General features: G+C 28.0%; 1 protein-coding gene across 2 annotated transcripts; it reads right to left on the reverse strand.

Annotated features, from left to right (window-relative positions):
• On the reverse strand, positions 1–26880 carry LOC108564802. Of its 2 annotated transcripts, none has more exons than XM_017923943.1 (4): positions 26654–26880; positions 2230–2330; positions 602–1002; positions 1–344 (listed from the first exon to the last, which is right to left on the reverse strand). In XM_017923943.1, the coding sequence occupies exons 1-4, from the start codon at positions 26719–26721 to the stop codon at positions 186–188; spliced, it is 729 nt and encodes a 242-aa protein (XP_017779432.1). In that variant the 5' UTR covers positions 26722–26880; the 3' UTR covers positions 1–185. The 2 variants fall into 2 exon arrangements, with proteins under 2 accessions (XP_017779432.1, XP_017779434.1); XM_017923945.1 differs by lacking the exon at positions 26654–26880 and adding an exon at positions 9096–9471 and having other exon boundaries at positions 186–344.
• Between the last annotated feature and the right edge of the window lie 646 nt (positions 26881–27526).

Consider the following 27526-nt stretch of genomic DNA (forward strand, 5'->3'; position numbering starts at 1 on the left):
TCATATAATCTTTTTTTTATATCCAATATTCTTCTACTCTATACAAGAAAAAAAAATCAGAAGAAAGACGTAGATTGAAGCGAATTATTCACATGCGGAAATAAATATATGTATAAAAAAATGCCACAAACTTAATCCTAATCATTATTAATTTGCTCTTCTTCAGATGATTCGGAGTTGATGATTTATAGACGGATTCCTGGGTTGCGGTTAGCAACGAAGTTCAAGAGTTCCTCGCTGTCTTCGCAGACGAAAGGCTTGACGTGGTGACAAGCGACATCGTGCCATTTGAGTCCGTCATTGTAGAAGTTGTTCAAAATGGATAAGCAAGATTCATCATTGCCCTAAAAAAAGTAGTAACATAGAAATCAAATTATAAAAATGGATTAGTCATGGATTTGGGGTGCAATGATCGGCAAGCATCGGAACGACGGAGAAAAAACCGCAGGCGTATAACAGTTTAAATTTGTTAAATTAAAAAAAACCTGTTTTATAAGATCTCTAGGTCAGTGACTGTTAGTCAAGTTCAAATATTTTTTTTGTGCGAAGCGGAAATGGGATTGAATTTAAGTTTTTTTTTTATTCAAATAATGCACTTTACCTGAGCGGCTTCTCTGTTATCAGGTTGTTGTTGTCCATATCCTCCGGTGTGGCTCCAATCGCCGGTGTTCCTTTGGGTGGTTGGTCCAATCTTGGCTCCGGATCCGGACCAGAACCATCCGTTGATGTTGGCTGGTTGAAGATCGGCCCTGTCGCATCCTGCGAAGTTACATTTCCTGCCGGAAGTCCAGATGTAGCGCACGTTTCCTCTGGCGATGCGCTGCTTCACGAATTCGTTCTCCTGCGGTGTCTCCAAAGACACGGCATCCATGCAATGTCTCCTGCAGATGTTACGAGCATCTAACCAATCTACGTCCAATCCCTTGGTAGCTTGATGTTCCCAACTGAAGAAGTAAGAATGGGTGACACCACGGGCATCCCTGTAGGTCGCATGACGTACCCCTTAAAAAAAATAGAAGAGGTTCAATGCATCGTTAACGCAAATTTTATTCATTTCTAAACGATATGCTAATTGAAGTATTTTGCAAACGAGGCATTTATGGAATTTGACCAATTGTTTCGCGCATCGGCGATCATCGTGCCATTTGCAAATTGAACGCAAATGTAATAAATATTGCACATGTCAAGGATAGCATTTGAGCAATGATTTCTTCACATATCATTGCGAAATCCACGTACATCAATTTTAGTATAAAGTGAATGGATAGATGGAGTTACTTTAATGATTCTCGAAATAAGAAACATTTAAATTGAAAATGCAAATTGAGGTGTAATCCTTGTACATCAGTATAAGTGAATGGAAAGATGGAGTTACTTTTATTATTCCTATATCGATGTTACCTATTGAAATATTTTAATTGAAAATGCAAATAAAGATGTAATCCGTGTACATCAATTTTAGTATCAAGTGAATGGATAGATGGAGTTACTTTTATTATTTTTATTACGTTTATTCTGAATATAAAAAAATCTATACGAGAAACTAATGGAAACATTTATTTTACGAAATTGAAGAAGAAATGCATGCAACTTTCTATTGTAATTTTATTGATTGTTTAACGTATTCCAAACGTGTCCCGAACGTATTGAAATTACTTAGAAAGTTTTTTTAACACGGTAACATTAAATTTAACAATTCTATCACTTAGCATTTTTCAGCATCGCTCATTACGACCAAAAACTCTGTTGCTCAATGCCCTCAAACTTCGACGATTTAATTGAGTTAAATCACGTGTGAAAACACCGAAACACTTGATTTCGTTACATAGCTTATGTCTCGTTCAATCCATAAATGAGTTTCACTTTCCACACGAACAATTAAGTCTCTCACGGGCGGTTTTCTAAAGAAGAATGAAATCACGTAATAACAAGTGTACGAAGAGAAAATACCTCTTCTTAGTTTTAAATATTTAATCAAATAGCTACTTCATTATCTTTAGAAATCTACGGACATTTGCGTGGATAACAATCACTACATTAATTAATGAAGTACAAATTGTACTCACAGTAATATTTAACATTATAGTTTTTTTTTTTCAAATAAAAAATAAGTTTTATTAAAAAAGTTTTATGCATTTTCAAATCAAATCGAGAAAAATTATGTGCGTTTATCAGAAATGAGCTTTGTCCTTGATTGTGTATTAAATTTAAGATTTTACTGTAACTTACTATTTGCACAGCTTCTTGGATCTGGAAGTGCTAATCTCCTTTGGGCCATAACCATGGCGGCTCCGAAAATAAGGAGCGCGAGTTGGCGCATCATCTTGAATCTGCGGAAAAAGAAAGACATTGCTAAATGAAATTTCATTTCGATGGAATAGTTAAAGTTTATTGCTTCGGTTTTGTAAGTAAGTAGGTTTGGAACGCCTCACCAGGAAAAGCCCTGTGGGGATAAACCCGGCGAATTTCACTGCTTCGCGAGAGTACATTTACTTCTCTCGCATCTCAGTTTAATATTTAAATGTCACGATGGAAATGTTAACTGAAATTACCGCTATCTAAATAAGGATTTTCTTTGACAAGTATAGATATTCATTCATATTTCGAAGAGAAATTTTGATTTATAGTAATAGAATGTACATATAAGAGTAAATAAATTAGTGATCTTCCTTTATATTCTTTAAATACACAAAATTCGAATTCACCTCGGTGAAAATATAATTTTTTAATTCAAAGTTTTTTTAACCTGTAATCATTTTAATAATGTACTTTTATTAAATTTAGTTTTCCCACTGAACAGCATTAACTTTTTAAAGAGTTCTAGATATTTTGATAGAATGAAACTCATATGAAAAACAGTAATTTAGAAAAAAAAAATCAGAAGCCTTCTTCTGTTTTTAGACCTTTACCCCAAATAAACAACAAATAATGAATACTAAAAAATAAAAAATTGAGGATAATTTTTATCATAGTTCTTTTTATATAATTTTGACATAACAAAATAAACAGGCTTATAAAATATGAACTAATACAGTGAAGTGTAATATAACCTTGATTCATTGGAAATTTTATTTTTCTAAGAAGCATTGCGTCATATGTAATTCTGTAAATAATATTAACTTTATAGAATTTTAAAACAATATTAGTGTTTTAAATAGTTCTTTTTATTATAAATGCAAAGCATGATGTAACAGTTAATACTTGTTGTGTAAATTGTTACATGAAAAGAACAAATTAGTGGAACAAGATGTTAAAATATATTATATGCAAGTCATCTACATTTCAGGTGTGAAAAGGCACAATAATAGTCCGTCACTTAAGTTAGTGACAAGCTTTTAACATATTTCAAATTAACTTATAAGTAGGCATTCAATATGTAAACAGGAGTTACTGTTCAGTTTAATAACAGTATAATAAATTAGTAATAGCAAGAAACTAACAATTTAATATAAGAACACTGCACTAGAATTTTAGAAAGAACTATATAGAGATGAAATTTTAAGATTCTTAGATAGTGTATAATGACTTGCATCTGCAGTTAATTATTAGAAAGTCAGTTAATTGAACATCAATTGATGTTTTAATTATATATAAATAAAATATATCGTTTCTTATAAAATATTATGTATTAGGTTTAAAGATTTCATTTTTATATCATTATTGCAATTAAATAATGTTATTTTCTATTGGATATTACTTTCTGAATAAATAGATTAATTAAATAGTAATAATATTAATATTTTTACTGTATTCATCTTTATAAGTAAAGAGAAAAAAAATCAGATATTAAAAATTTTATTATTATTAATAAAATGATTATTTTGAAAATTCAAATTAACGTTTTCATGTGTATTGCGTAAGTTTTATAATGATTGCAGCCGTATTTGGAATATAAACGAAATGCACATCATGTGAAGTAATGATGGATTAAGTTAATAATTAGTGGATGCAAGTAAGAGTACGCGATGTTACAAATAAAACCAGGAAGCTTGAAGAATCTCGAATGTTGAAATCTGTTATTTCGTGCTGGTGTTTGTCTTTTTCTGCATTCTCTTTTCTTCTCCGCTTAATTTCAGGCGCGATTGTGCCTTAGTAAAGTAGTTGGCATTTAGGTAAACCAACAAGGAAGCTTCTCATCAGTGCAGTAGGAAAATGTGGACCATCAAGTGAATGCGCTCGACTTTAATGATCGACGAGACCGTCTTGCGCAACGCCGAAAACAATCGTTACGTATTACCCGCTGCACACGTCGTCGTGCAAAATGAGAATTCTCGAAAATATGCAGGTGCTTTGCACGTTTTTTCTTCTTTCTTTCATTCTTTCTGCGACTGGTTGCCGTTTTTCTTCCACGGAAAGCGCTAATAGACGGAAGAGGTGTGAGGTTTTGAAACTAAACCAGCACAACAAATATGTCCTTGCGGATTATGTATCGATACGCGTCGCAGGTTGATTACTTTTTAGTCACAACATTGACCTAGAACTCAGGCCGAGACAATGAACTTGTCGGGGTCGGAATGCCTAAACGAAATAGAAAACATGCAAATTTATTCGAAGCGTTTCCTCTTTTGAAAATGCGAAACTATTCCAGGGCCACGGCGGTCCCAATTACTTATACGTCTACATAATTGCCATAATCTGATGCAACTCGATCGATCGATTTGTGATGATGTGACTATCCGTCTGTCTATCGGCCGATGGGTCGTTCTGTGGCCATCTTCGGCTCTCTGACCGTAAAAGAGGACCGACCGAGCCTCGGGTCAACAGTTGACCCAGATCTGGAAGGAAACATAATCCAGGACAATCGAACGTCAGACACATCATCATTCTTGACACACAATCCACCCTTCTAAACACACAGCTGGTAGCGAAAGAACTGTTGCGGATGAGAGAGCCGAATCGCGCCAATCCGTGCGCGGTTTTCTTTTCATGGAGGTACCAGGATAAGTTGGAATAATTTATGCAACACGTACATGCCATCACCTAATTTGATATTCATTTAAAAGCATTACGAAATGTTTTGAAACTGAAATCCACGCGAAATATTGTTGTTATAGTATAGTAGGCTTCTTCAAATCCTTCACTTGGCATTGAAATAAAAAAATCACGTTGTCGTATTCCCTCAAATCGATACCGGATTCAAATAAAAATAGACACATAAAAACGTGATTGAGATTTTTTTTTTCAAAGCATTTCAATTCAATTGAAATGCGAATCCTCAGTTACTATAGGCATATTGAACAACACAAACCAATAACATATACATTATAATTGAAATTACTACATGAAGAAACCATTCAATTAATTATTATAATCGAAGCATTAAAAAATAAGAAATCCATTTTATACCAATTGATAGTTATTTTGATGATCCTTAATCATCTTATGCATTCAATGGATGGTTTCTTCATATTTATTCAGATATCCTATATTTTAACATACGTTATCTATGTTATCCAACATGAAGTATTTAAATATACACATTATTATTTAATTTCTAAGCAATGTATGATATTTTTATCAATTATTTTATAATTACACTAGTTTATATTTAATTAAATCAAAGCAAATCATATTTAAATAACTTTGATTATGTTCTTAAGACTTTTTGAATAATTATTTTTCAAATAGATATAGTCAAATTATGTTTCTTTTAAATATGACGTTATATTTAAAAGTTGAATTAGAAGAGTCAACAATTTTCAATATAAAATATATTTAATCAAACCTTGAATACATGATAATGCATGAAATGTCCAGAAAAATAAATAATTCTTGGAGTTATTCGAACTTTAAGTAGGACGTAACAAATAATTTATACTTAAAGCGAGCAATGAAGAAATCAAGCAAAAACCCATAATTGAATTTATTTTGATTAACTTTTAATTATTTGATACTTATAACGGCAAATGATTAATATCTTGCTTTTTTTTGCAAGTATATAGATAACTATATAAACATTTTGACTAAAAGTTTAAATAATTTAGTAGAAGTGCAAATGTTTTCTTTACTATATTCATTGAAGAAGTAATCATGCACAGTTACGTCATTTCCATGTACATGTTTGCAAGGTAATAATTATGTTACATTTGTTGTTATTTAATGACGCTTCATTATTGCTAGTTAATAATGATTTAAAGCCTATACATCTATTATTAAACGAGCAAGAAAAAAAAAGTAAAAGTTAATATTCATAAACGAAATGAATCTCCGTGAGATCGTTGGATGCGTCTTGCCTAACCTCATTGGTTTCTTCATTTCTAAAGTGATCGATTCTCCGTTATTGCATAAGGATTAAACACATTTCGAATGTAATTAATGTTATATAAAAAGAGTTAAATGTACCTGTATATACACACACATAAAAAGGAAATGTTTATTTACTTTGTTCACGTGCAGCTGAATTGTGTCATGACATTTTCCACCGAGTTCAATAAAAAAAAACATATTTCTCGCAATTCCCAATTAAATTTTTATATGAAATGGATTTTTACCGCTGACGCAACTTCATCTCACAACAACTATACATCCCGAATTACATGCTTCAATAACCACAAACAGATTTCGCAAGATCGTTTTAACGAATTCAATACATCTCATCATTTTTTTGGAAGACTTATAAATAAATAATGTCCCACTTTAATGTAGAAAGTTATGAAAATATTAATGCTTCCAACAAAGAAAAAGAAGATGGGATGCAAACTGCGAAAATAATATTGTCATTTATTTCGCATCAAAACATAATTTGGGATATTTTTTTATGTAAGTGAAATCTTCTGCATTTAATCGCAGGAAAATATGTTACTTCATTTTACCTACATACGTAGGAAATTTTAATGAAAATTTACAGCAATTCGTAATAGCTTTAACGCAAGATTATCAGATAATTATGAGTAGCGCAACTTTAACTTCACATTTATTCATGTGTAGAAAAAGAAGTAATTAATTAATGAATACTGTTATTATGTTTATTATAATTGCCGTTCGCATCGCGGCCTGGACAAAATTTCATAAAAAAAACTGGAACACGAGAACCAGAAGGCATATTTCGCAATCGCAATACGAAATACAAGCATCCTCTCCCACGAAATATAAACAAAACAACAGCAGCAACAACCTTTTCCTTCTATTCCCTTACGTAACTATGATTAATGCAGAACAGATTCACAGAAGTTGTGTATCCTCCAGTTGGGTAACCAGGAAACATGCATTTGTTCTTCTCTCCATCACGTTACCTTTGTTTTCTTTAAAGGAAAGTCCCCGTGTTAAACAAATATGTATCCAACCATTGTCATCTCTTTCTATCTCTCATTTTTTATCTCATTTACATAAATCGATGATCATTGAACGATTTCTTCTTTTGGCAACTTTCCTTCGAACACAATATTTAGTTATTTCATTTGTTCTCTATTTATTTCGGTGGGTTTGGCACACTTTTTAAACATTCTTTTCACGGACGCAATCCATTTTTTTCAATGCATGACCACACATCGGCCGTTTATTTTTTTTGGGCTCGGCCGCAGAACTGTTGACCCGGTCAGCATTCAATCGATGAATGAACGGAACAATCAAATAAATTGCAATAAACTGAATCACATAGACCAAAGTGGAAATAAAAAAAAATCATAGTTGTTATCTAAATTATTCGACAAATTCTAAAATCTGCATTCTAAAACGTAACCGTTGTTAATATTATATTACGCATATACATGCTAATACAGTTTTTGTTGTGTATTTAAAAGCTTAGAACTGTACATTGATATTGCGTTTGCTTAATACCAAAACCGTGAATAAAGCAACAAATGTCAAAGAAACACATGTCTGCAAAACAGAATAGAATTTAAATTAACTTTGTTTATGAAAAAACATATAATCTCAAAATTCTAATGAACAATTATATTCTTTTTAAACATTTATTAGAAAAGTAATAAAACGTAATTGTAAACAAGTTGTATTATGTACAATCAGTGAACAAACTATTATTATATAAAATTTTAATAAAAATACATATACAAAAGAGACATTTTTCTGCCTAAACTAAAATAATTAATAATATATATATACATTAAAATATAAATAAACAGTTATATGAATCATCAAAATGATTTCAAATGCATTTATACATTTTCTATGGAATAATTTGATACTTATTTCAATTTATGATACTCGTATATCATACGGTATTTCAATTTAGTAGACAGTTGCACAATCACGTTTTATAGAGTCGAATAAAATAATACTTTTGAGTAAATATAATGCTAATATATTAAAATAATTTTAAATATACATAAATATTTAATTCATGTTTTTCAAAATAAAATAAGTGCAATTGTTTGTGTTTCAAAATTTTATATTAAAATAATATACATATGTTTTCCCTCAAATTAAATATAACTAAATATGAAAGTATTTAAGATAATTATTAAATAATTTTAGGGAAATTCTATTTATTTATATATTTTTTATAAATTCTTTATAAATGAGAATCATTGCATTAGAAATATAAATTTAAGTTTAAATTATGTAATTTACATATTAATTGTTGCTGCGTTTTAATACTGTGAATTAATGATTTTTTGTTTATTACTTTCTTTCATTCAAGTAATACCAAATATGTACATTTCTAATTAATTATTATTTGAGTATAATATATTATATTGTGTTATTAATAATGTTTATACATTATGTTTACATTATTTTAATTAGTTTTAAAAAAAAATTGTTAAGGCAAATTTTCTTATTTTTAGATTTGCATGCATTTTATGTTCTACGTGAGTAAAGAAGCAGTTTTAAATGAAATATTCTGAAATGCAACGAGCACCGCAAATTACACGCCATATTAAAATCCTATACTTGTTCCAGATGTGAAACGAATGCATTTGAAAATTTGAATATATAATTATACTGTACGAGTGAAAGAATGCCAGACAATCACAATAATTTAAAAAGCAGTAAATTGCAATTAATTACACGTATTTCGAGTTCATGATCGTAACCAGAAAATAACAAAAACAAAAATATATTCTACTGATTTTCATAAAAAGTTTTAATAATTATATTGACAAAGAAATAAATAGTTCACGATAACACTCACTCACCTCGTTAGGAAATTAAGATCGGAACGAAAACAGAAATATTAAACGCAGGGAAAGTTTGTTGTTTTTTTTGTGTGTGTTTGGATGAGTGTCTTGAAGCACTCCACTCTTTGGGAATACTACTGACTTGTTGGTGTTTTGCGGCGTGTATATAGCCGGCCTACATCCCCACGTCTGCTAACCTACATAATCCTCTTTGCCCCTCACGAAGGAGTCCCATCGGATCAGCCTCATCCTCTTCTTCCTCTAGTGGGGAGTACCAAATCAAGCCTCACCGGCTCAGCACTACTATCACTATCTCTCGATAACTCACCAAGTTTATTTCAACAATAATATGAATTTTACATGTAATCGAAAGTAAGTGAAGAACGGGATTCTTCAACCAAGTTGCAACACGCCGAGACAAACGAATTTAATATATTAAAAAAATATGTATGGAGTTGAAGCGCACGCATGTAGACATTCACTTTCTATAATGTGTAGAATCTTCCTCTAATTGTATATTACTAATATACCATAAATCACATTAAACAAAAACGTTCAATTCTTACCTTTTTTGGTATTTTCATAACCATTGTTTTAATTAAATGTTAAATTATATATACAAATAGGTAATTACTGATAATGGGTTGTGTAAAAGAAGAAAATAAAAAAATGCTTTCAGAAAATCTATGAAATGTTGATATTCTTAATATTACAACATAAGTAATTGTTTATTTGTCTATAAAAAGTTATTAAACATATTTGTAAGTAATTGTTTTAATCAAATGTCAAATTCTGAAGTTTAGAAATTTTCACTTAATAAAATAAATGAACGCTTTCAGAAAATCTATTGAAAAAGTGTTGTTTCTACGAAGAGTTCATGAACACATTCAAATTTGTAAGTAAATTTTATTTTATTTTTTTATTTGATTTTATTAAATATATAAATTAAATTAAAAAATAATTGAAATTTGTTTTCCATTGAGATGTTTAATTGTGTCGTTTATACATATGCATATACTGAAGAAGAGTTGCGTAGAAGATGAAAATAAATAAATGCAGAAAATAGAAATGTTAATATTCTTAATATTGCTACATAACACTCTTCCGCGAAGACTTCATAAATACATTTAAAATTGCAAGTAAGTTATCTTGATATTTCATTTATTGTATTATATTAATAAAAAGACAAAATTTTCTTACGAAGATATATTTTGAGCAGTTTCCATAACGATTGTTTCAATTAAATGTCAATTTATGATGTATATAAATATGCAATTATTCTTACAACATAGTATAGTGTTCATTCTACTAAGACTTCATAACTACATTTAAATTTGTAAGTGAATTATTTATTTAATTTAATTAATTATATCATTAAGACCAAATTAATTAACAAATATAATTGAAAATCGCGAGTAAAAAAGAAAATGCTAATTTTGTTTTGATTCCCATAACGATTGTTATTATCAAATGTTAAATTACGTTGGTTACAAATACGTACTTAATGAAGGTGTAGAAGAAGAAAATAAATGAACGCTTTCATAAAATCTAAGGAACGTTATTTTCAATATTACAACATTGTTGCTTCCACGAAGAGTTCATAAATACATTTAAATTTGCAAGTTAATTGTATTTTTATTTCAATATACATCAAATAAATCATTGCGATATTTTTTAATGAAAATAATTTCAATAAAAAGAAAACTCATTATTATGTATTTAACTTATCTTTTTTTGATATTTCCAAGAGAATTGTTTTAATTAAATGTTAAGTTGTTTTCTCTGTAAATTTGCACATATACTTATATATGCCAATGATTCTTGGTGTATAAGAAGAAAACATACAAATGCTTTCAAAAAAAATCTAAGGAATGTTGATATTTTCAATATTGCAACATTGTTACTATCTTCCATGCAGAATTTGTAAGAAAATTATCCATACATTAAAGTTTAAATAAATCATTAACACAACGACTTTCACATAATTTTCAGATTTTAAGATTCAAATGATTTTTATAATTGATCACATTCGATAACCAATTAAGAAAATTAACGTGATAATAATTTAGATTGCGAAAATATCATTGAATAGCAAACTTTCCACAGAAGATAAATTCGATGCAAATTCGTCATTCTGAATTTACCTTTAATTCATGTTTATTAATAAATAGAAAGCAAGGTTTTGTTGGACAAATATATCATGAGGAACCGTTAAACGATATCAAACATACGAATGTTTATTCATTAAGTTTCATTCAACATTTAAACTATGCATGTACAAAACCTGAATATTTTTCGCGTCTTTTTTTTGCAATTGTTTTATCAAAAAGTATAGCAATACATAAAACTAGTTATCATTTATACTCAATGTTAAATTTGTATTAAACAAATATTTTTTTTGCTATTATTTCATTATAAGTATTGTAATGTAAGCAAAACTAGCGTTCATTAGGTAATAAATATTAAATTCGTAATAAAAAAATAAATAAAATGCAAAATTAGAAAGTGATTACCGACGTTTGTGACACGATTAAACTGAAAATGAGCATTCGAATAATAAGATCCAACTTCAAACTTACCTTATAAATATTTTTTTTGCGTAATTGTTTATTTTTTTTCTTATTTTAATCTCAAATCCGTTGAGCAACTCGACTCGTGTTTTGCTACTTATGTCGATTTTCCTGAATGGAGCATATATAAAAAATTAACCAAGCAAGAGAGACTTCTTATATTTTTTTTTTCCCTCTTTTTTTGAGACTCGTCGGAGGATTGCGAAGTCTCAAGAAGATTTATCTGTTTTCGCATCCGCGATGGAGAGATGCAATTAAGACATTATTTCTAAATTTGCCGAAACTGCGCATTGTGATGTGAAACAATACTTGTATTTTTCTAGCCACGGTTAGAAACTACTTTCTTTCCTGATACGCTAACAATTATAGTATAATTTACTTTAGATTAATTCTGGTAGTTCCCGAGTTCACTAATTTCTTCATTACAATAATTCTGGGAATTAGTAAAGTGAGAACTTAAAAAAACTTAATTTAATTAACATGTATTATTTTTGGTTCAGTAATAAATTTCAATAGAGAGAATAATAATTTTTTTATTGTTTTAAATTTAAATTCACATTTTTTTTAATATTAGATGTAACAGTTATTTAAATATTTACAGTCAAAAAGTGTGAAGTAAAAAAATACGAATTATTGCAACATGTAATTATTTCAAATAAATATTATTATCTCTGTAAAACAATAATTAAGGTTTGAACAATTATTTATCTAACATTGTGGTGCTATTATCATTGATTTTAAGTTTGTTTTCAAATGTACAAATCAGACTATTACGAATACTGGTAGAAAATACTAGAAGCCATACTATGCGAGGTATTGCTATATATATATATAAATAATAATCATCACTAATCAATATATACAGCAATACCTCGCATAGTGTTGGTAATCGGTTCCGCCAATACCCTGGACTGTTTGAAATAGGATTAACCGCGGACTTTAAAAATAATCTGCACAATAAGAAAATACTATATTAATTTTGATAAGAATTTTTGTGTTACATTTACAATAGTTTTGGTGATCTAATCTTTCTTCAAATTGTTTCAATTTTTATAAAAACTAAGGGCAGAGAAAAACCGTGGAACGGAAATTACTTTAATGGTAATGTTCTAATTGTGCAGCTTCCTTTATGTTGAAATTTTAGGTTGGACCAATAATTGCACAAAGCACAAAGCTTTACGACCAGAATATCCTTCATTCATTATATAAACTATCAATAATACGTATATAACGTTAATAATAAACATGTTTACCATAAATATAGAAAATAAGAATGATATTTTTTAGTAAATATTCAGTAAATCAAATCTCAATGTAAATCTATCTCAAAACTTATTATTTTGGTTAAATTTCAAATGTTTTTATGTGTATCCTATAACAGTATTTCTCAGCATGCGGCAGAAATGACCCAACTTATTTGTTTGTAGTTGTACTGCGACGCAATTGCTACACTTTTTCACCAGTTTACTTTGACACATGGTGACACATGTCACATCACAAATTATTTAAAAAATAAGTCAATTCATAGATTGAACAATTAGTAACAGTTTAATATTTTTCAGAAAATTCGTTTTATTTATAAGAAAAAATAAATTAGAAAATAGCAATATTATTAATTAAAACGCGAATAATAATTGTATAGATGTTTTAATATAAATATTTTTTAGGTATACACATGTGATTTTAATAGTCCAAGAAGCAAAAACTTTTGCTATTCATGATGACAGGATGTCACGTTCTGCGTTGAAAGTTTGTTTTTGCAGAAGATTTAATCCTGCGATTACAGATAAAAACGAAGAAACTGTTACTTCTTGAAGGAATTTGCATTGGAACTTTCTTCGAAATATTTGCACTACGTCCATTTGATACGCAAATAATCTGTTCACTATTAAACGAAATAATTACTTTCGACATAAAACTAGGAGAAATTCTATTGATGGTATAATTAAGCGTTATACTTTTCTCTTAAAAAATAATGAAAATAGTAATTTCATCCGAATGACTAACTAAGTAATGAAATTAAGTAATTTAAATATTGTATTGGATTATATTGCAGAAATAATATTTTCGCTTTGAACTTGGAAAAAAAGTAGGCATTGTTAAAGTAAAGCACGCGAACTTTCTTCTTGGACGTCGCGCCGTGTTTGTTTTGAATTCATAATTTCATGCATAGACTAATTATCGATTGCTGTGCATACAGTATTAGTTGATATTTCTTAACAGGAAGTTCGAAATCTGTTACTTTCTACCTCTTATGGTAGACAGACATTGCGCTCAAAATACTTGGGACGCTAAAGTATTTGACTTATCGGATGCCATTGTCTTTAAAAGACGAAAGTGTTGTGTATTTTTGTTGCTTTTAGCAGGAAGAGATTTAGTATCCGAGAACAACTTATGGCAGGAAATTGTGATGGGAAACAAATCCAATGAGTTGTACAATAGGAACACTATATGTAGATATGACACGGCTAGTTTTATGCAAAACTATTTCCAATTAATATAGAATTTATATTGTGCAATTTTCCCTATAAAAATACAATAAATCAATGAAAAGATAATTTCATTGTGTTATAAAAATTAAATACTTGTTTATTAATGATTGTTGCACAATTAAGTTTAATGTTTGGAACATTCTTGCATTTTTTGACATAAAACATTGAACATTTGGAAAACATACTACATTCAATGACGAATATATTTGATTCCGTTTTTAATATTCTTTCTTACGAATCGACTCGAAATTATTTTTTCATTCCCCATTAGGAAGCAGTTTTTTAAAACGTTATATATGATTTGTTTGCATATTTTATTAATTAGTAATATTAATTCAGTTGTACTACGTAATAATAGGTAAAAGCAGTGACAGTTGGTGATAATAAAAACAGGTTGAACCAGGAAGCAAAAATAACTGATTTTTTGTAGTTATTATTGTTATAAATTATAATGAATAAATAAAGATAAATTAATTGTATATTAATTATATATTTGAACTGCGAGAATAGAAAACAAATGATTGCTGTTTAATTTATTTTAAGTGCCATTAAGTTTTGAACTACTTTAGTAAATCACTTGAAAGCATTGAAGCAACTTTGATTTGTGCATTCGCTTGTACAATGCCATCAATTTTCGTATTGATAGTTTTGCTACGAGTATTGTCCTCATTTTACTTATTTATATAAACATTCCTCATCCAATCGAAGACACTCGCTACTTTAATGTGATCTTCACATATGTCAGCATAAATAATTATCAAATCTAGTTAACTAACAAATGTTATATTTTTACGTTGAATTATTACTTGTACAAAAAAAATCTTTATATATTAGATAATTAAATATTTTCTCAAATAGTAATGTAATTGAATACAGTGATAATATTCGATAATGATATACAGCAGTACCTCGGTTACAGATACTTCACATATTGCGAAGTCCCTAATTGTCAAAATTCATATTTCTTGGAAAGAAGACACTAACGAAATCTTAAATGGCGGCAAAAGTTGTAGAAGAACGCATTAACATTTAAGAAATTAGAAATGAAGTTTCATGCAAAAAATGATGTTTTTTCAGTGGAAGATTTAGCTTTAGATAAATAAAATGAAGACAAAGACGGAGCAAAAAACGCTATTGCCTGAAAAAGAAAATAATCATTAATATTTTGAAAGTAAGTTGACTGTTTAATAAAAGTTTTCGAAAAAAAAAATCGAAAATTCGTCTAATGCAAAACGTAATATCATCTTTTAACGTTTATTCTTCATAGATGAAAGAGGTAATGTATAATAAATATATCTGTTTCTAAGATGAATTATGTTTAAATGTGATGATTTCTCTTTGTTTTTATAATACAAAAATTCCCCTTTTTGAAGATACTTACAGAATAAATTAATCATATATTGGTATGCAAATCTTATTGAAAATTTGTTTATAGTATAGAATTTGCAACTAATACATCTTTTATGACAGTCTAATTCAATTTTGTTAAAATTTACTATAAAAAAAATGCAAAAACAACATGGATTCATTCAACCCATTACGATATTTATGAAGATTATTTAATTGTTAAATACAATATAGTTTTTTAACATACACGATTTTTATCTACAATCAATAGTCTTACAGATGGAAAACTTAACAGTATTCACTTATATTATTTTATTGAGTATAATATTGATAAATTGATTATTGATATAATGGAAGATTTATAATATTGATTAATTAAAATAAGTATTCAATATTAGAGAATTGGAGTTATGAATAATTTTGTTAAGTTTAGAATATATTAAAGAATTAACATATATAAAGTAACAAATTTATCATCTGTTACACCTATTATCAAAATTGAAATTTTAAAGAAAGTAACATAAATAGAACAAATTTCTAGCAAATAAGAATAATATTCAGAAAAGCAACAATGAATAATACTGTAATATTATTATTTCCTATGCTTTAAAAAAGATAATTTCAATATGAAAACAGCATCATTATTTTATTCGTTCCATGAAAATTCCTGCTTCACGGAGAAAAAATAATGTGAAAACTTCATATAAACACTTTGTTACTTCAATTGTTCGCAATATTTTATTTTTTTCCTTTTGTACAAGGCGTGCTTCTCAATGGATGGCCACGCAACGTTCAATGTGTAAACTTAATTGCATTTCTCAACTAGCAATTTATATACATGGGAATGATTTCATTTAGGCGTAGCACATTCATATGAAATGAACAATTACATATGATATTTCGAGAGTGTACAAACCGAAAAATGGAAATATGAAACGTGAGAGTTTGCACAAGTCTCGATAATCGAAATTGCAGCCTGTGTTTTATATCTGCTCTTCAATCGATCATCTCCATCAAATGTGCAGCATCGTTACATCATCATCTGAGGCTTTTTCGAAACTGCCTTGACACTGGCTGAGATGCCTTACTTGGTTCCAAGGATCGATGCGCAACCAGGCCAATTTAATTATAAGGATAAATCCTCCATTCTTTCTGACTGTATTCATATTGTTTATCATTTCTTGTAGCATTCTAAAATTAAGTCATTTAAAATAAGTGTATAATCAACACAAAACGTATAAACTACTTTTTTTGAGATACACCTAGTAATTTGTAAACAAATAAATATTTTTGTAGGAGTGGAGAATTTGGAACATCGTAGCTACTAAATCAGATCACACCATATGTTTAAAATCGAAAGCAATAAATGTTGAACTAACTGTTTTTTTTTAGTGCTGATATCAAATTATTATGATCTGTAGTACTGTTATAAATAAACGTAAAAATTAATACTAAAAATTTAAATCAAATTATTAGGATTTATTCATAACAACATTTATTGTAAGAAAAATCGAATGTAGTTTCTTTCGAAATTTTCAAACAGAATTATAGTGAATCCGGACTGATCAAATCCGTGCTATGCGAGGTTTTACTGTAAATATTAAATAAATTCTTTTCGTTCTAGAAATAAGAAATTCATTGTATATTAACTGATAAACTAAACAGTGTTTGCTTACTCTCCGCGTGTTGCATAAAGATTTTAATCTGTAATTTAATTAACTGCAGATACAATTGAAGAAAGTGCTTCTTAATGTATTTAAATCGCATGGAGTCTTTTTTATAATGGAGGGAAGTGCTTATTAATCATATTTGTATTCATTATGTAAAGAAATACTAAAACAATAACCTTGATATAAATCTCTAATAATATGGATATTTATCGAATTATCTTGGCCTTAATGCCTATTGACCGAATTTTGTATAATCTTTTATTTACAGTTAACATTGTTTTTATTATTGTGGATTATCTTGGAATAAAAAATAATTAATAATATATTAGAAGCATTGTATATTTCTAGAGAGAAATAAAGAAATTACTTTCAAAAACAATATTGATTTACAAATAGCAGAAAAAAATCCTTTTTTTTTTGCTGTACTAAAGAAAATATACTTAAACCCATCATTATAGACCAGCATTTCTCAACCTCTTTGCTTCGCGATATCGAATATATTTGTTTGTAGTTGTAGTTGACACAAGATGACAGCTGTCATTTGGCATTCTATTAAAAATTTAATGCGACCCAATTTTGGGTTAAGCAAGTCTGTTATTGACTATAGATGCCACAAATAAATAATCATAATTAACGTAGAAATCTATAGAAATTGAAAATAAGTCAAGAAATGTTATCTTTTCGATAAGGAAAATTTTCGTTGTATATTAACCATACAAGTTTCTATCTTTGACATAAGATGACAGCTGTCATTTTGACAACGTTTAATGCAAATCACTTTTGGGTTAAGAAACTCTGTTGTAAACTATAGTTGCCACAAATAAATAGTCATAATTAACGTAGAAATCTATAGAAATTGAAATTAAGTCCATGTTAACCTTACAAATCTAAAGCATTTACTTCTAGCAAAAAAAAAAAATTTGAATTATTTGATAATAAAATATAAATATTAATAGAAAATTATTTATTATTACAATACTTTAGTGAGTTCTATTAAAATCAAGCAAATATATGAAATTTCAAATATGTGTAAAAAAAAATACACATCTTATTACTTCTAACCATGTCTTCTTAACGTAAATATTTAAATAAATATAGACGTAATACAAAATATTTTATTCATTGCTTGATTAATAAACTTGACTGATTGACGCTAATTATATATTAAATCAATGTGTATTATTCCGTAATAATTATATATAATGTAACTATCTAAGCTCGAATTCCATAGAGTATTCATAACGATTCTTTGTAGCTTTATATCCCATGAAGATTGCTAATTTGAAATTATACCATATTTGGAAAATTCTATGTATGGTATTTACCGACTGCTATCTGAATATTACCTTCATTTCAAATACATTCAATATTGCGGTTACCAATTACAACACTTATTCAACGCATGCGATCTTTTCACAAAATATCGAATTTCGATAATTAAGTTTTTAAAATGATATCGATTTAATAACAGATTTATTCAAAATTATGTCCATATTATATGATTTGAAAAAACTTGAGAAAATCTAAGAAAGTGTAATCATTAATCAGTTGCGTTAAAGAGAAAGGTTTTGGATTATAATGATATATACATAAATAAATAAATAAATATATATGCTAATTTATAAAAGACTTGACTTTCAATTTTCCTGAAAAAAAAAACGAAGTATCGGAAAACCCAATCTTTTTACTATTCAATTATTGTAATACTAAAAAAATAATATAGATGAAAAAACTATATATTTTTAAGTTTTCAATAAATGTTAGTTATAATTAATAAAATTTGAATATAATTCGAATCTTAATAAAAATAAATAAAAACCATTAAATAAGCATTGAAAAAGATCTAAATAGATAGTATTTAGAATAAATGTAAGTAAAATATATAAAAATAATAATTTTCTTTAGAAATTCATCCAAATTTGTATGATATTTAATATCAAATAATTCTATTAATATATAAAATGTATGGATCTATATGATAATATCTTTTACTCATTGTTTTGAGATTTAGAAACGTACACTATTCTTTATAATATTTTAGAAAATATTTAATATTTACTAACTACCTAGATTTATAATAGCTTATGCGCTGTAACTTCAATTTTTTTTACATTTATTAAAACAATTAGATTAAATCAAACCTATGTCTTATTCATATAGATATTAATCTAATAAAGTTTATTTTACAAATGTGAATTATGTTTCAGAATTTTAAATTATTATATATTGTATCCACTTCTCAACATTGAAAAACAAATACATAATACATATTTAGTTACGAATGATTGTATTTGTGTTCAAAGCACGCAACACATTACCATATAAAATTGAAGTACGTATCTAAACTGGATGCATGGAATTGTATCGCGTACGTAAAAAATAGAAATCCTCGAACGATAATTAAACTGCGCGAATTATCTAGACTATAAAATGCACTGTGCATAAATAAATAGAAAATTAAAAGTATACTGTTTATTTTGTTAGGTGAAAATTAAATTATTATATAGATTATGATTATAGATTAATAACTATAGGTTTTTTGGGCCAAGTTAAAAACAATTTATAACATAAAGTATTTCTTACTCATAATAATTATTATTAATATACAAATTACGGGAAAGTAATAAGATTGATATCAATTTGTTGTAATCTCCAATTTATGTGTATATATATAAGAAAAATATACACATAAATTCAAGCTTCTCAAGGACTTCATGAGAACACTTCCGATGTTGAAGAAGGTCTATGTATTTTAAATCAAGGAAAAAACATGCTTTTCGTTTCCTGAAATTAGTAAAATGATTGTTGAAGCTATCGAAATAAAACTACAGTCATACCAAAATATGACGAGACAAGAAAACCTTGCTGCAACGAAGACAAATAAAATTAAGATTAAATTAAATAATTTTTTGTCGAAAAAAATATTAACAATTAAAGCTTTTATTCTTTCCAGTTTTATTTTGTTAGTAAAAATTATACTTATTTAGAAAAAAGTTTGTCATTATCTAATAAAACTTTTCTTTCTTTGAAAAAGCTATGAACATTCTGTAATGTATCCTAGTTAAGAAGTGACTGAAATAAGATATGACATTTTTTTTAGTTTAGAAATTTTCATATTTATAATAATTTATGTTTATACATCAATAAATGTTGTCATTATTTATAAGAATTACTTTACCATCCTAAATTCGAAAGTGATTATAATATAAATTCAATTACTGATTATTTAAATACTTATTTGCAAATATTAGATATTCATTAAAATCTAACATCTGCTTCTAATCAATAGATTTAAATGAAAGTCAACGTAAAAAAAAATCGAAAGTGACAGCATTTTCTCGTTTACTTCTAAGAGCCTAGTTAATGATTTACTGCATATAAATGCAATGTTTTTTTTTTTTCCTTAAGAGTTCTAATACAATTTCTCTAAAATAAATAATGAATGAAAAATAAATCAGTTAAATAGAAAATAAGATTTTCATATATTTTGCTTAATTATGTAAAATTTATATATTCTGTCCTCGGTATAATCATGTGATAAAATTGACAAATGTCTCCCATTCCATTGTAATTCCAGCTTTCCTAGTCTATGATTACAGAAAACGAAAGCAAAAAAAGGTGTAAAATGAATAAATTAATTAAACAATTACTCACACAATGATGTTGTTATCTGACGCATAAAACAAGTATTGTGATGTAAAGAAAATTGGGGACAAAAGCTGATAAAATTGTGTAGATATTGGCAGTAATAAGCTATAATTATCGTCGTTTGCTGCATTTAATGGAAGCGTTTCTGTTGTTTCCACTTTACGTAATTCTTCATTACATTGTTCGAACACCATTGACTTTTATTCTTCGCAAATCTATTAAGTATTCAAGGATGCATCGACAAATATAGAACAAATTGCCGCTGTCGGATGAACGGCAGTTAAGTAGTCCGTGGAATAAATAAGAACAGCAAAAAAAAGTATAACAATATGATTATACCATTGTGTGTTCATCCTTCTAATTCGCCTACGCATCATGAAATTCCAAAACGATTTATTGCATTTCATATAATCGTTTATTGTTTGGACTAATCATCCGTGGTATTTCTTTATAATCACTAAATTATTGTCGTATTTTTTTAACAATCTGCGAGTAACGTGTCTATATGCAGATACATGTCAAGGATGTAAACAACTCTTGAAAAAAAATGTTGTATCCAAAATAAAATAAAGGAATACCACGATTATACTTTCGTCAATTAAGTGATGTGTGGAACATACAATAATAATTACAGTTACAAAAAAATAAACGCATATAACTTTCACTTGAACTTTTACACTTTTGTCAATTGTTACGCCTGAAACGCAATACACTGACTTCAATAGTAAGAGAAAGAAAACGAATGTTTGCTTTAAAAGAAGGTGAAATTTTGTTCTTAAACTTGACAAGCGAATGCACACCTTCTGTTATATTAATTTATATTTCGTGCATCGATAGAAGTTTCTTTATTTCCATACTAGGATCAATTATTACATCTAATCTGTTGATATTATCACCTAATTATAAAATTATGTTCACCAATACGTAAATTATTTCTTTGGTTACAATTTAATTAAATCATTATTGGTGAATTTAGACAGATAGCCTTATGGTCAATAGCCCTTTGCGGAATTGATCATTCTATTATTCTCAAATAAGATTTTTTTAAATAAGCATTTTAGTCTTTTATGACACGTTTATCATGATAATATCTAATATAAAGAAATCTTATAGTTTTCTTCTTGTATACAAAAAAAATTGTGGAAAATTATATAATGGAAATAGAAAAAAATAGAAGTAATAATATTTCTATTTAATGTATAGCCATATTCTTTGATATTCCGAAGGATATAGATTTTTAATAATCAGAAAAAGATGTTTATATCATCATATTTCTATACCAACAACAGATAAAACAAAAATGGCAACATTTGCAGATGACACAGCAATCATGGAATCAGACAAAAGTCCCATAATTGCATCTCAACACCTTCAAGAAGAGCTCAATCTGCTCGAGATATTGTTCAAGAAATGGCGAATTGGTATAAACCAGTCGAAATCGGTGCAAGTTACTTTAACCTTAAAACAACACCTGTCCCCCAGTCAAACTCTACAACAAAATAGTTCCAGCATCAATGGTGAGATTCTTGGGAATGCACCTGGGCACGAGACTGACTTGGAAGGGCCATATCCAGGCAAAACGTGAACAACTAGAAATAAAATTTAGAAAGATGTATTGGCTGCTGCGCGCAAATTCTCAGATGACTTTGGAGAACAAGTTACTAGCAACAAGTTACTATTACAAAGTAATATTAAAACCAGTCTGAACGTTCGGTATCCAATTATATCGAAATCCAAGTATTTCAATATAAATGTATTAGAATATTCGCGGCTGCACTATAGTACATCACCAACAAGAGACTTCACCAGGACTTTGTAATAAAAATAGTGGAAGAGGTTGCTAAAGATTTCACGAACAGGCTTGATTCGCATACGAACCCGTTGGCTGTCAACCTTCTCGACAATGGCGTGACAACAAGAAGATTAAAGAGCTTTAAGCCATTCGATTTTCAATTTAGATTTAAGTAAAGAATAAATAAACCAATATTATATAAAAGCATCACTGAATGGTGACACTGGGCAGCGACTTCCTAATGTCAACAGCAAACCGATTTAATAAATGTTCAGCTGAATAGATTGTAAATAAAAACTGACAAAAAATAATCATATTTCCAACTATTATATATGAACTAACAGATATAAAATTGAGTACATTAAACTTCATAATAAAATTTTATCTGAATAAATTATTGCTAAAACCGAACGATTTATTTTTATATAATAATCTAATTTAGAAAACAATCTAATAGCTATTTTTTTAGTCCTAATTTAATTCTCCAGAGTTGGAAAGTTGTGCATAAAAAAGTATATCACAGAAAGAAAATCAATGTTTTTTTGGTGCATATATTAAATTTATTTACTAATTATATTCTTTTCATGCAAATCTGTCTTGTTAATTGGCCATTTCTTCGATTCGTAGGCGTCTTAAATTAGATAAAAACATCCTAAAATCTGTGTTTTCGTTTACGTTCTAGATATGATTTTCCGTGCCACGCCTTGGAATTTCAAAAATTCCAATACAAAAGAAAAGGAAAGACTATAAAAACAACGTCTGGTTTTGCGACAGAAAGTGAAGATTTGTCCATGACCCAAAAAAGGTCGAATATATATTATATATTGTTTCGCTTTCTTTAATCTTTTATGATAACAATGTAGTTTAACGATATTATATTGAGATAAGAAATTAACATTATATACAACATTAATATCTTACTATCTACTTCTATATTCGCTTTCAAATTTCTATTGAAAAATATTTTATCTCAAAGAAATACAGCAATACCTCGCATGGTGCAAAATCTTGGAATATTTTAAAACTACATTTGTATTTTGTTCAATTATAATTTTTTTGTTGTGAAATTTTCAAACCGGACTGATCGAAGCCGGATTATACAAGTTATGTCGTATTATGAATTACATAAATCTATATATGTTATAATAATATTTAATATTATTTATATTATATAGTCCTTAGTTGATAGTTTATTTTCTAATTAACAATAAAACAAATTTATATGAACCTACATAATAAACAAATTTAATGAAGAATAACAATGGACATTAGTATGAAAAAAGTAATTCAAAAGCATCGAATAATTTATATAATACTGTTCAATATATGCCAAGCATAATTTTAGAATATATTTATGAGCTTCATTAACTATCTGAATCAAATATTAACAGAAGAAAGTGGCAAGTTCTAAGAATTATAAAGAAAACAAACACAAGGTGGAAGTCATACATATTTTACAGCATAAGAAAGTTAAGCAACTCGGATGAGTGATTAACACTTTTTTTCTAACTAATATAATGAATAAAATATTAAAACAAATAATCATAAATGCTACCTCAATACTAATAGTAGTTAATAATAGATTCATTAATATATTCTATATAGAAGAATGTTTCAAGACTAAATCGATTATATAACATTTATAATAATATTGCATTTTAATCTATGAAATGGAAGCAATAATTTCCTAGTCGAATGGATTCAAAAAGCAAAAGTGAAATGACTCAGACCAATTTTAGTTAATTAATGCTCATTCTCAGAAACTCTTACAATGTATGAGGTAACTTTAAAATCGTGATTAGCAACAAAAAAAAGGGGATCAAATATTGTACGGTATGCTCTCATTAGTTTTATATTTTTTTGAGAGATCCACAATCACGAATTACAAGGATTACTTCATTTATCTTCACTTTTACTGTTCCACTTGAGACATCTCAAAATTAAGCTAAAGTCTTATACGTATGTATGTATACAACATATTCATCCTTGATCCAATAACAATTTTAAAAAGGAAGAAGAATCCGATTGGTTCAATGTCGCGAGAAGACTGCAACAGCCATGGAATAATTAATAATACCGACGGGAGTTCAGATTGTTTGATTCAAGATTCCTTTCGATCGTGTTTCTTCTGTGCGCTTTTTTTTTATTTCTGCGCCGATGATTAAAAATAAAGGCGAGATGATCCATTTTAATTTCATGATTTACATCTCAAGGCGATTCATGATGAAACGTTTTAAAAAGTTCTCTTTTTTTTCAAAGTTACATTGCACTAATCAGGAGCGCAAACTGACCCGAATTAACGATAACATCGATATTGTTCATTTTAGACGTAAAGACAGAGAATTCGTCGATGATGCACTTTCACCGCGGTCCAAACAATTAGAGTGCAAAGAAAATTCCCACCGCAAGTGGAAAACGTCGATGCAAAGCAAAAAAATCACGCCGTCTGGGTTGGGTAACGCCTCGTTACGTAACTCGATAAGATCGACCGTCGGTTGTTCCTGCCGGAGAATCCAGCTCTCTACGGATTTTTCCGCTGATCGAGTCAACTGAGATTTTAGATTCGATTATTACAAACCTTATTACTATAATTGACTATTATTTTGAAATATGCCAATTTGTGCAAAAATTTCTAATTTGAACGCTGAAAGGTTAATAGGAAATTTTGCAGAAGCAACAGTATTCTCTCCTTCGATGCCGAGGAAGAGAAATAGGAAGTTTGCAAAATCCACAAAAGGAAGTTGCGAAGTTACGATTTCCTTATGTAATAAATATAGTCACAGAAAAAAAAATGTTTCTATTCAACATCCTTGTCATAAAAATATCAGAATTAAGTTCGAGAATTTTCGCAACCTCGATAACTTGAATTACATAATTACAAATTCATAATTGAATATCTCTCAAAAAAAGAAGTTCATTAAAAAAAATTCTAATTATAAACCAACACTGCTGTTAAACAATTTAGTTAGAAATACAATTATATATCTATAGATACATCTATATTTAACCTAATAATATATACATTTTGATAGATATTACACAATAGACTTAAAGATAAAATAATACTACTTCCTGTGATTTGCGACACTAATGACATTAAATAAATTTGTTGGCGGTATAATTGTCTTATAGATGAACAACTCAACAATAACCCAATTTATTACTTCACTCTCGATCAATTTAATTAAATCTTATGGTAAGTTAACAAATATATGACAATATAAATTTATTTACTTATTTATTTTAACCGCAAATTGATTGCAACTTATAAATAGTGTATGAGATTATACTTGAAAGCAAGTAAATTAAATTAACATCAACCAAGATCATAAAAATAAAAATTCAGCTCGGTATAAGACGCAATTATTAGACAAAGTGTGACACCTCGATTACACAAGTTAAATAAGAACTTGCCATATAAAATAATCAAATTATATCTGTATAATAGAATGTTTCAGGAAAAAAATAATAGATCGAGATTTTTTTACGAACTCTATTATAACTTGCATACAATATTCCTAAAACTAGCAACTTACGAATGTAACATTCACTGATGATATACAAATCTGACATCGGATAAGAATGATTAAATGCAGGGAAAAAATATATGAACTATAGGAATTAAACATTAGAGAATATCAGTTTATTAAATGAAATCCGTGCATATCACTTAAGATCTGCCGAAATGGACGAAAGTCAAACATTTTGGCATGCATTCAGTATGGATGTATGGTATCCATTTGAGTGGTGCAAAAGAAACATACATAATATCTCTATCAAAATGCCTAATAAACAAATATATAATTCATCTGGTTGATGATACAATAACAATGTTAATTTTAAAAATCAAATTCGAAACTATTTAAACTATATATGAATAAAATTATATTTGGATTTAACTCTTTGAGGGGGCAGACATTCCTAAACTAGACCAAACAAATTATGGTTGTCGGAATTTTGATATAGTCGGGATTATGGTTGTCGGGATTTCAATAGGCAATTTCTCCGGCACCATATACCATTCAACGAAATAGTAATTTATAACACTGATTCTTACCTGATTATCATTAAGTTAATAATTATTGATATTTGTCGATTAAGATTGTTGATTACCTCACGTTTCATCGTGGGTCACAGATAATCACCATTCAATTGATGATAAACAAGTGAAATCTGCCTCAGTGAAAGTATCGAATGAAAATGAGCCCCAGGTGATTCTCATGCGATATCAAACGTTATCTCAATAAACATTGCCAATATAAATGTGAGGCACCCAGTAAATATATTTTCTCATTGTCAAATTAGGTAACTAAATAATTAAAATAAATGTTGCAGGTAATTTAAGTAAGATAATTATTTCCAGTAAACGATTCTTTAGAAAGAATAATTATAAAAGGATTTATTTTCGACCACACAATAATATCATATATATATATATATATTATATAATCTGACATAACAATGCACGAGTACACTAAATACTAGAGCCAAATCACAATATGAATCTTCCATATTATTATATCATGTATACTCATCCATTTAAAATACTAGTGCAAAAATACTATAGCCAAGTTTACAACTCATCCAAAAAATAAAACCCATCGACGCCCCATCCCCATTTCATTTATATATAATTATATTAATCCTCATATATAATCCAATAAAAAATCAACATAATAGAAACATTAAAGCAGTTACTGAATAAATAAGATGCGATACATTTTCTAAAGTAAAGTTACAAACGGAAAAGAAAGAAAAAAAAAACAAAAGAAAAATATTTATCGTTTCGTTGAGCTACAAATCTTTATTATTTTTAATAGCTAGAGAAACATATCTTAAATACAAATTAAAAGCTATACAGTCCATTGTGTTTCTTTGTAATTAAAAATAATAAACTTTTATATAATACAAATTTTAAAAATAAAGTAGC

The sequence above is a fragment of the Nicrophorus vespilloides genome, unplaced genomic scaffold, assembly GCF_001412225.1.
Source record: "Nicrophorus vespilloides isolate i.1.1-1 unplaced genomic scaffold, Nicve_v1.0, whole genome shotgun sequence".
NCBI lineage: Eukaryota > Metazoa > Arthropoda > Insecta > Coleoptera > Silphidae > Nicrophorus > Nicrophorus vespilloides.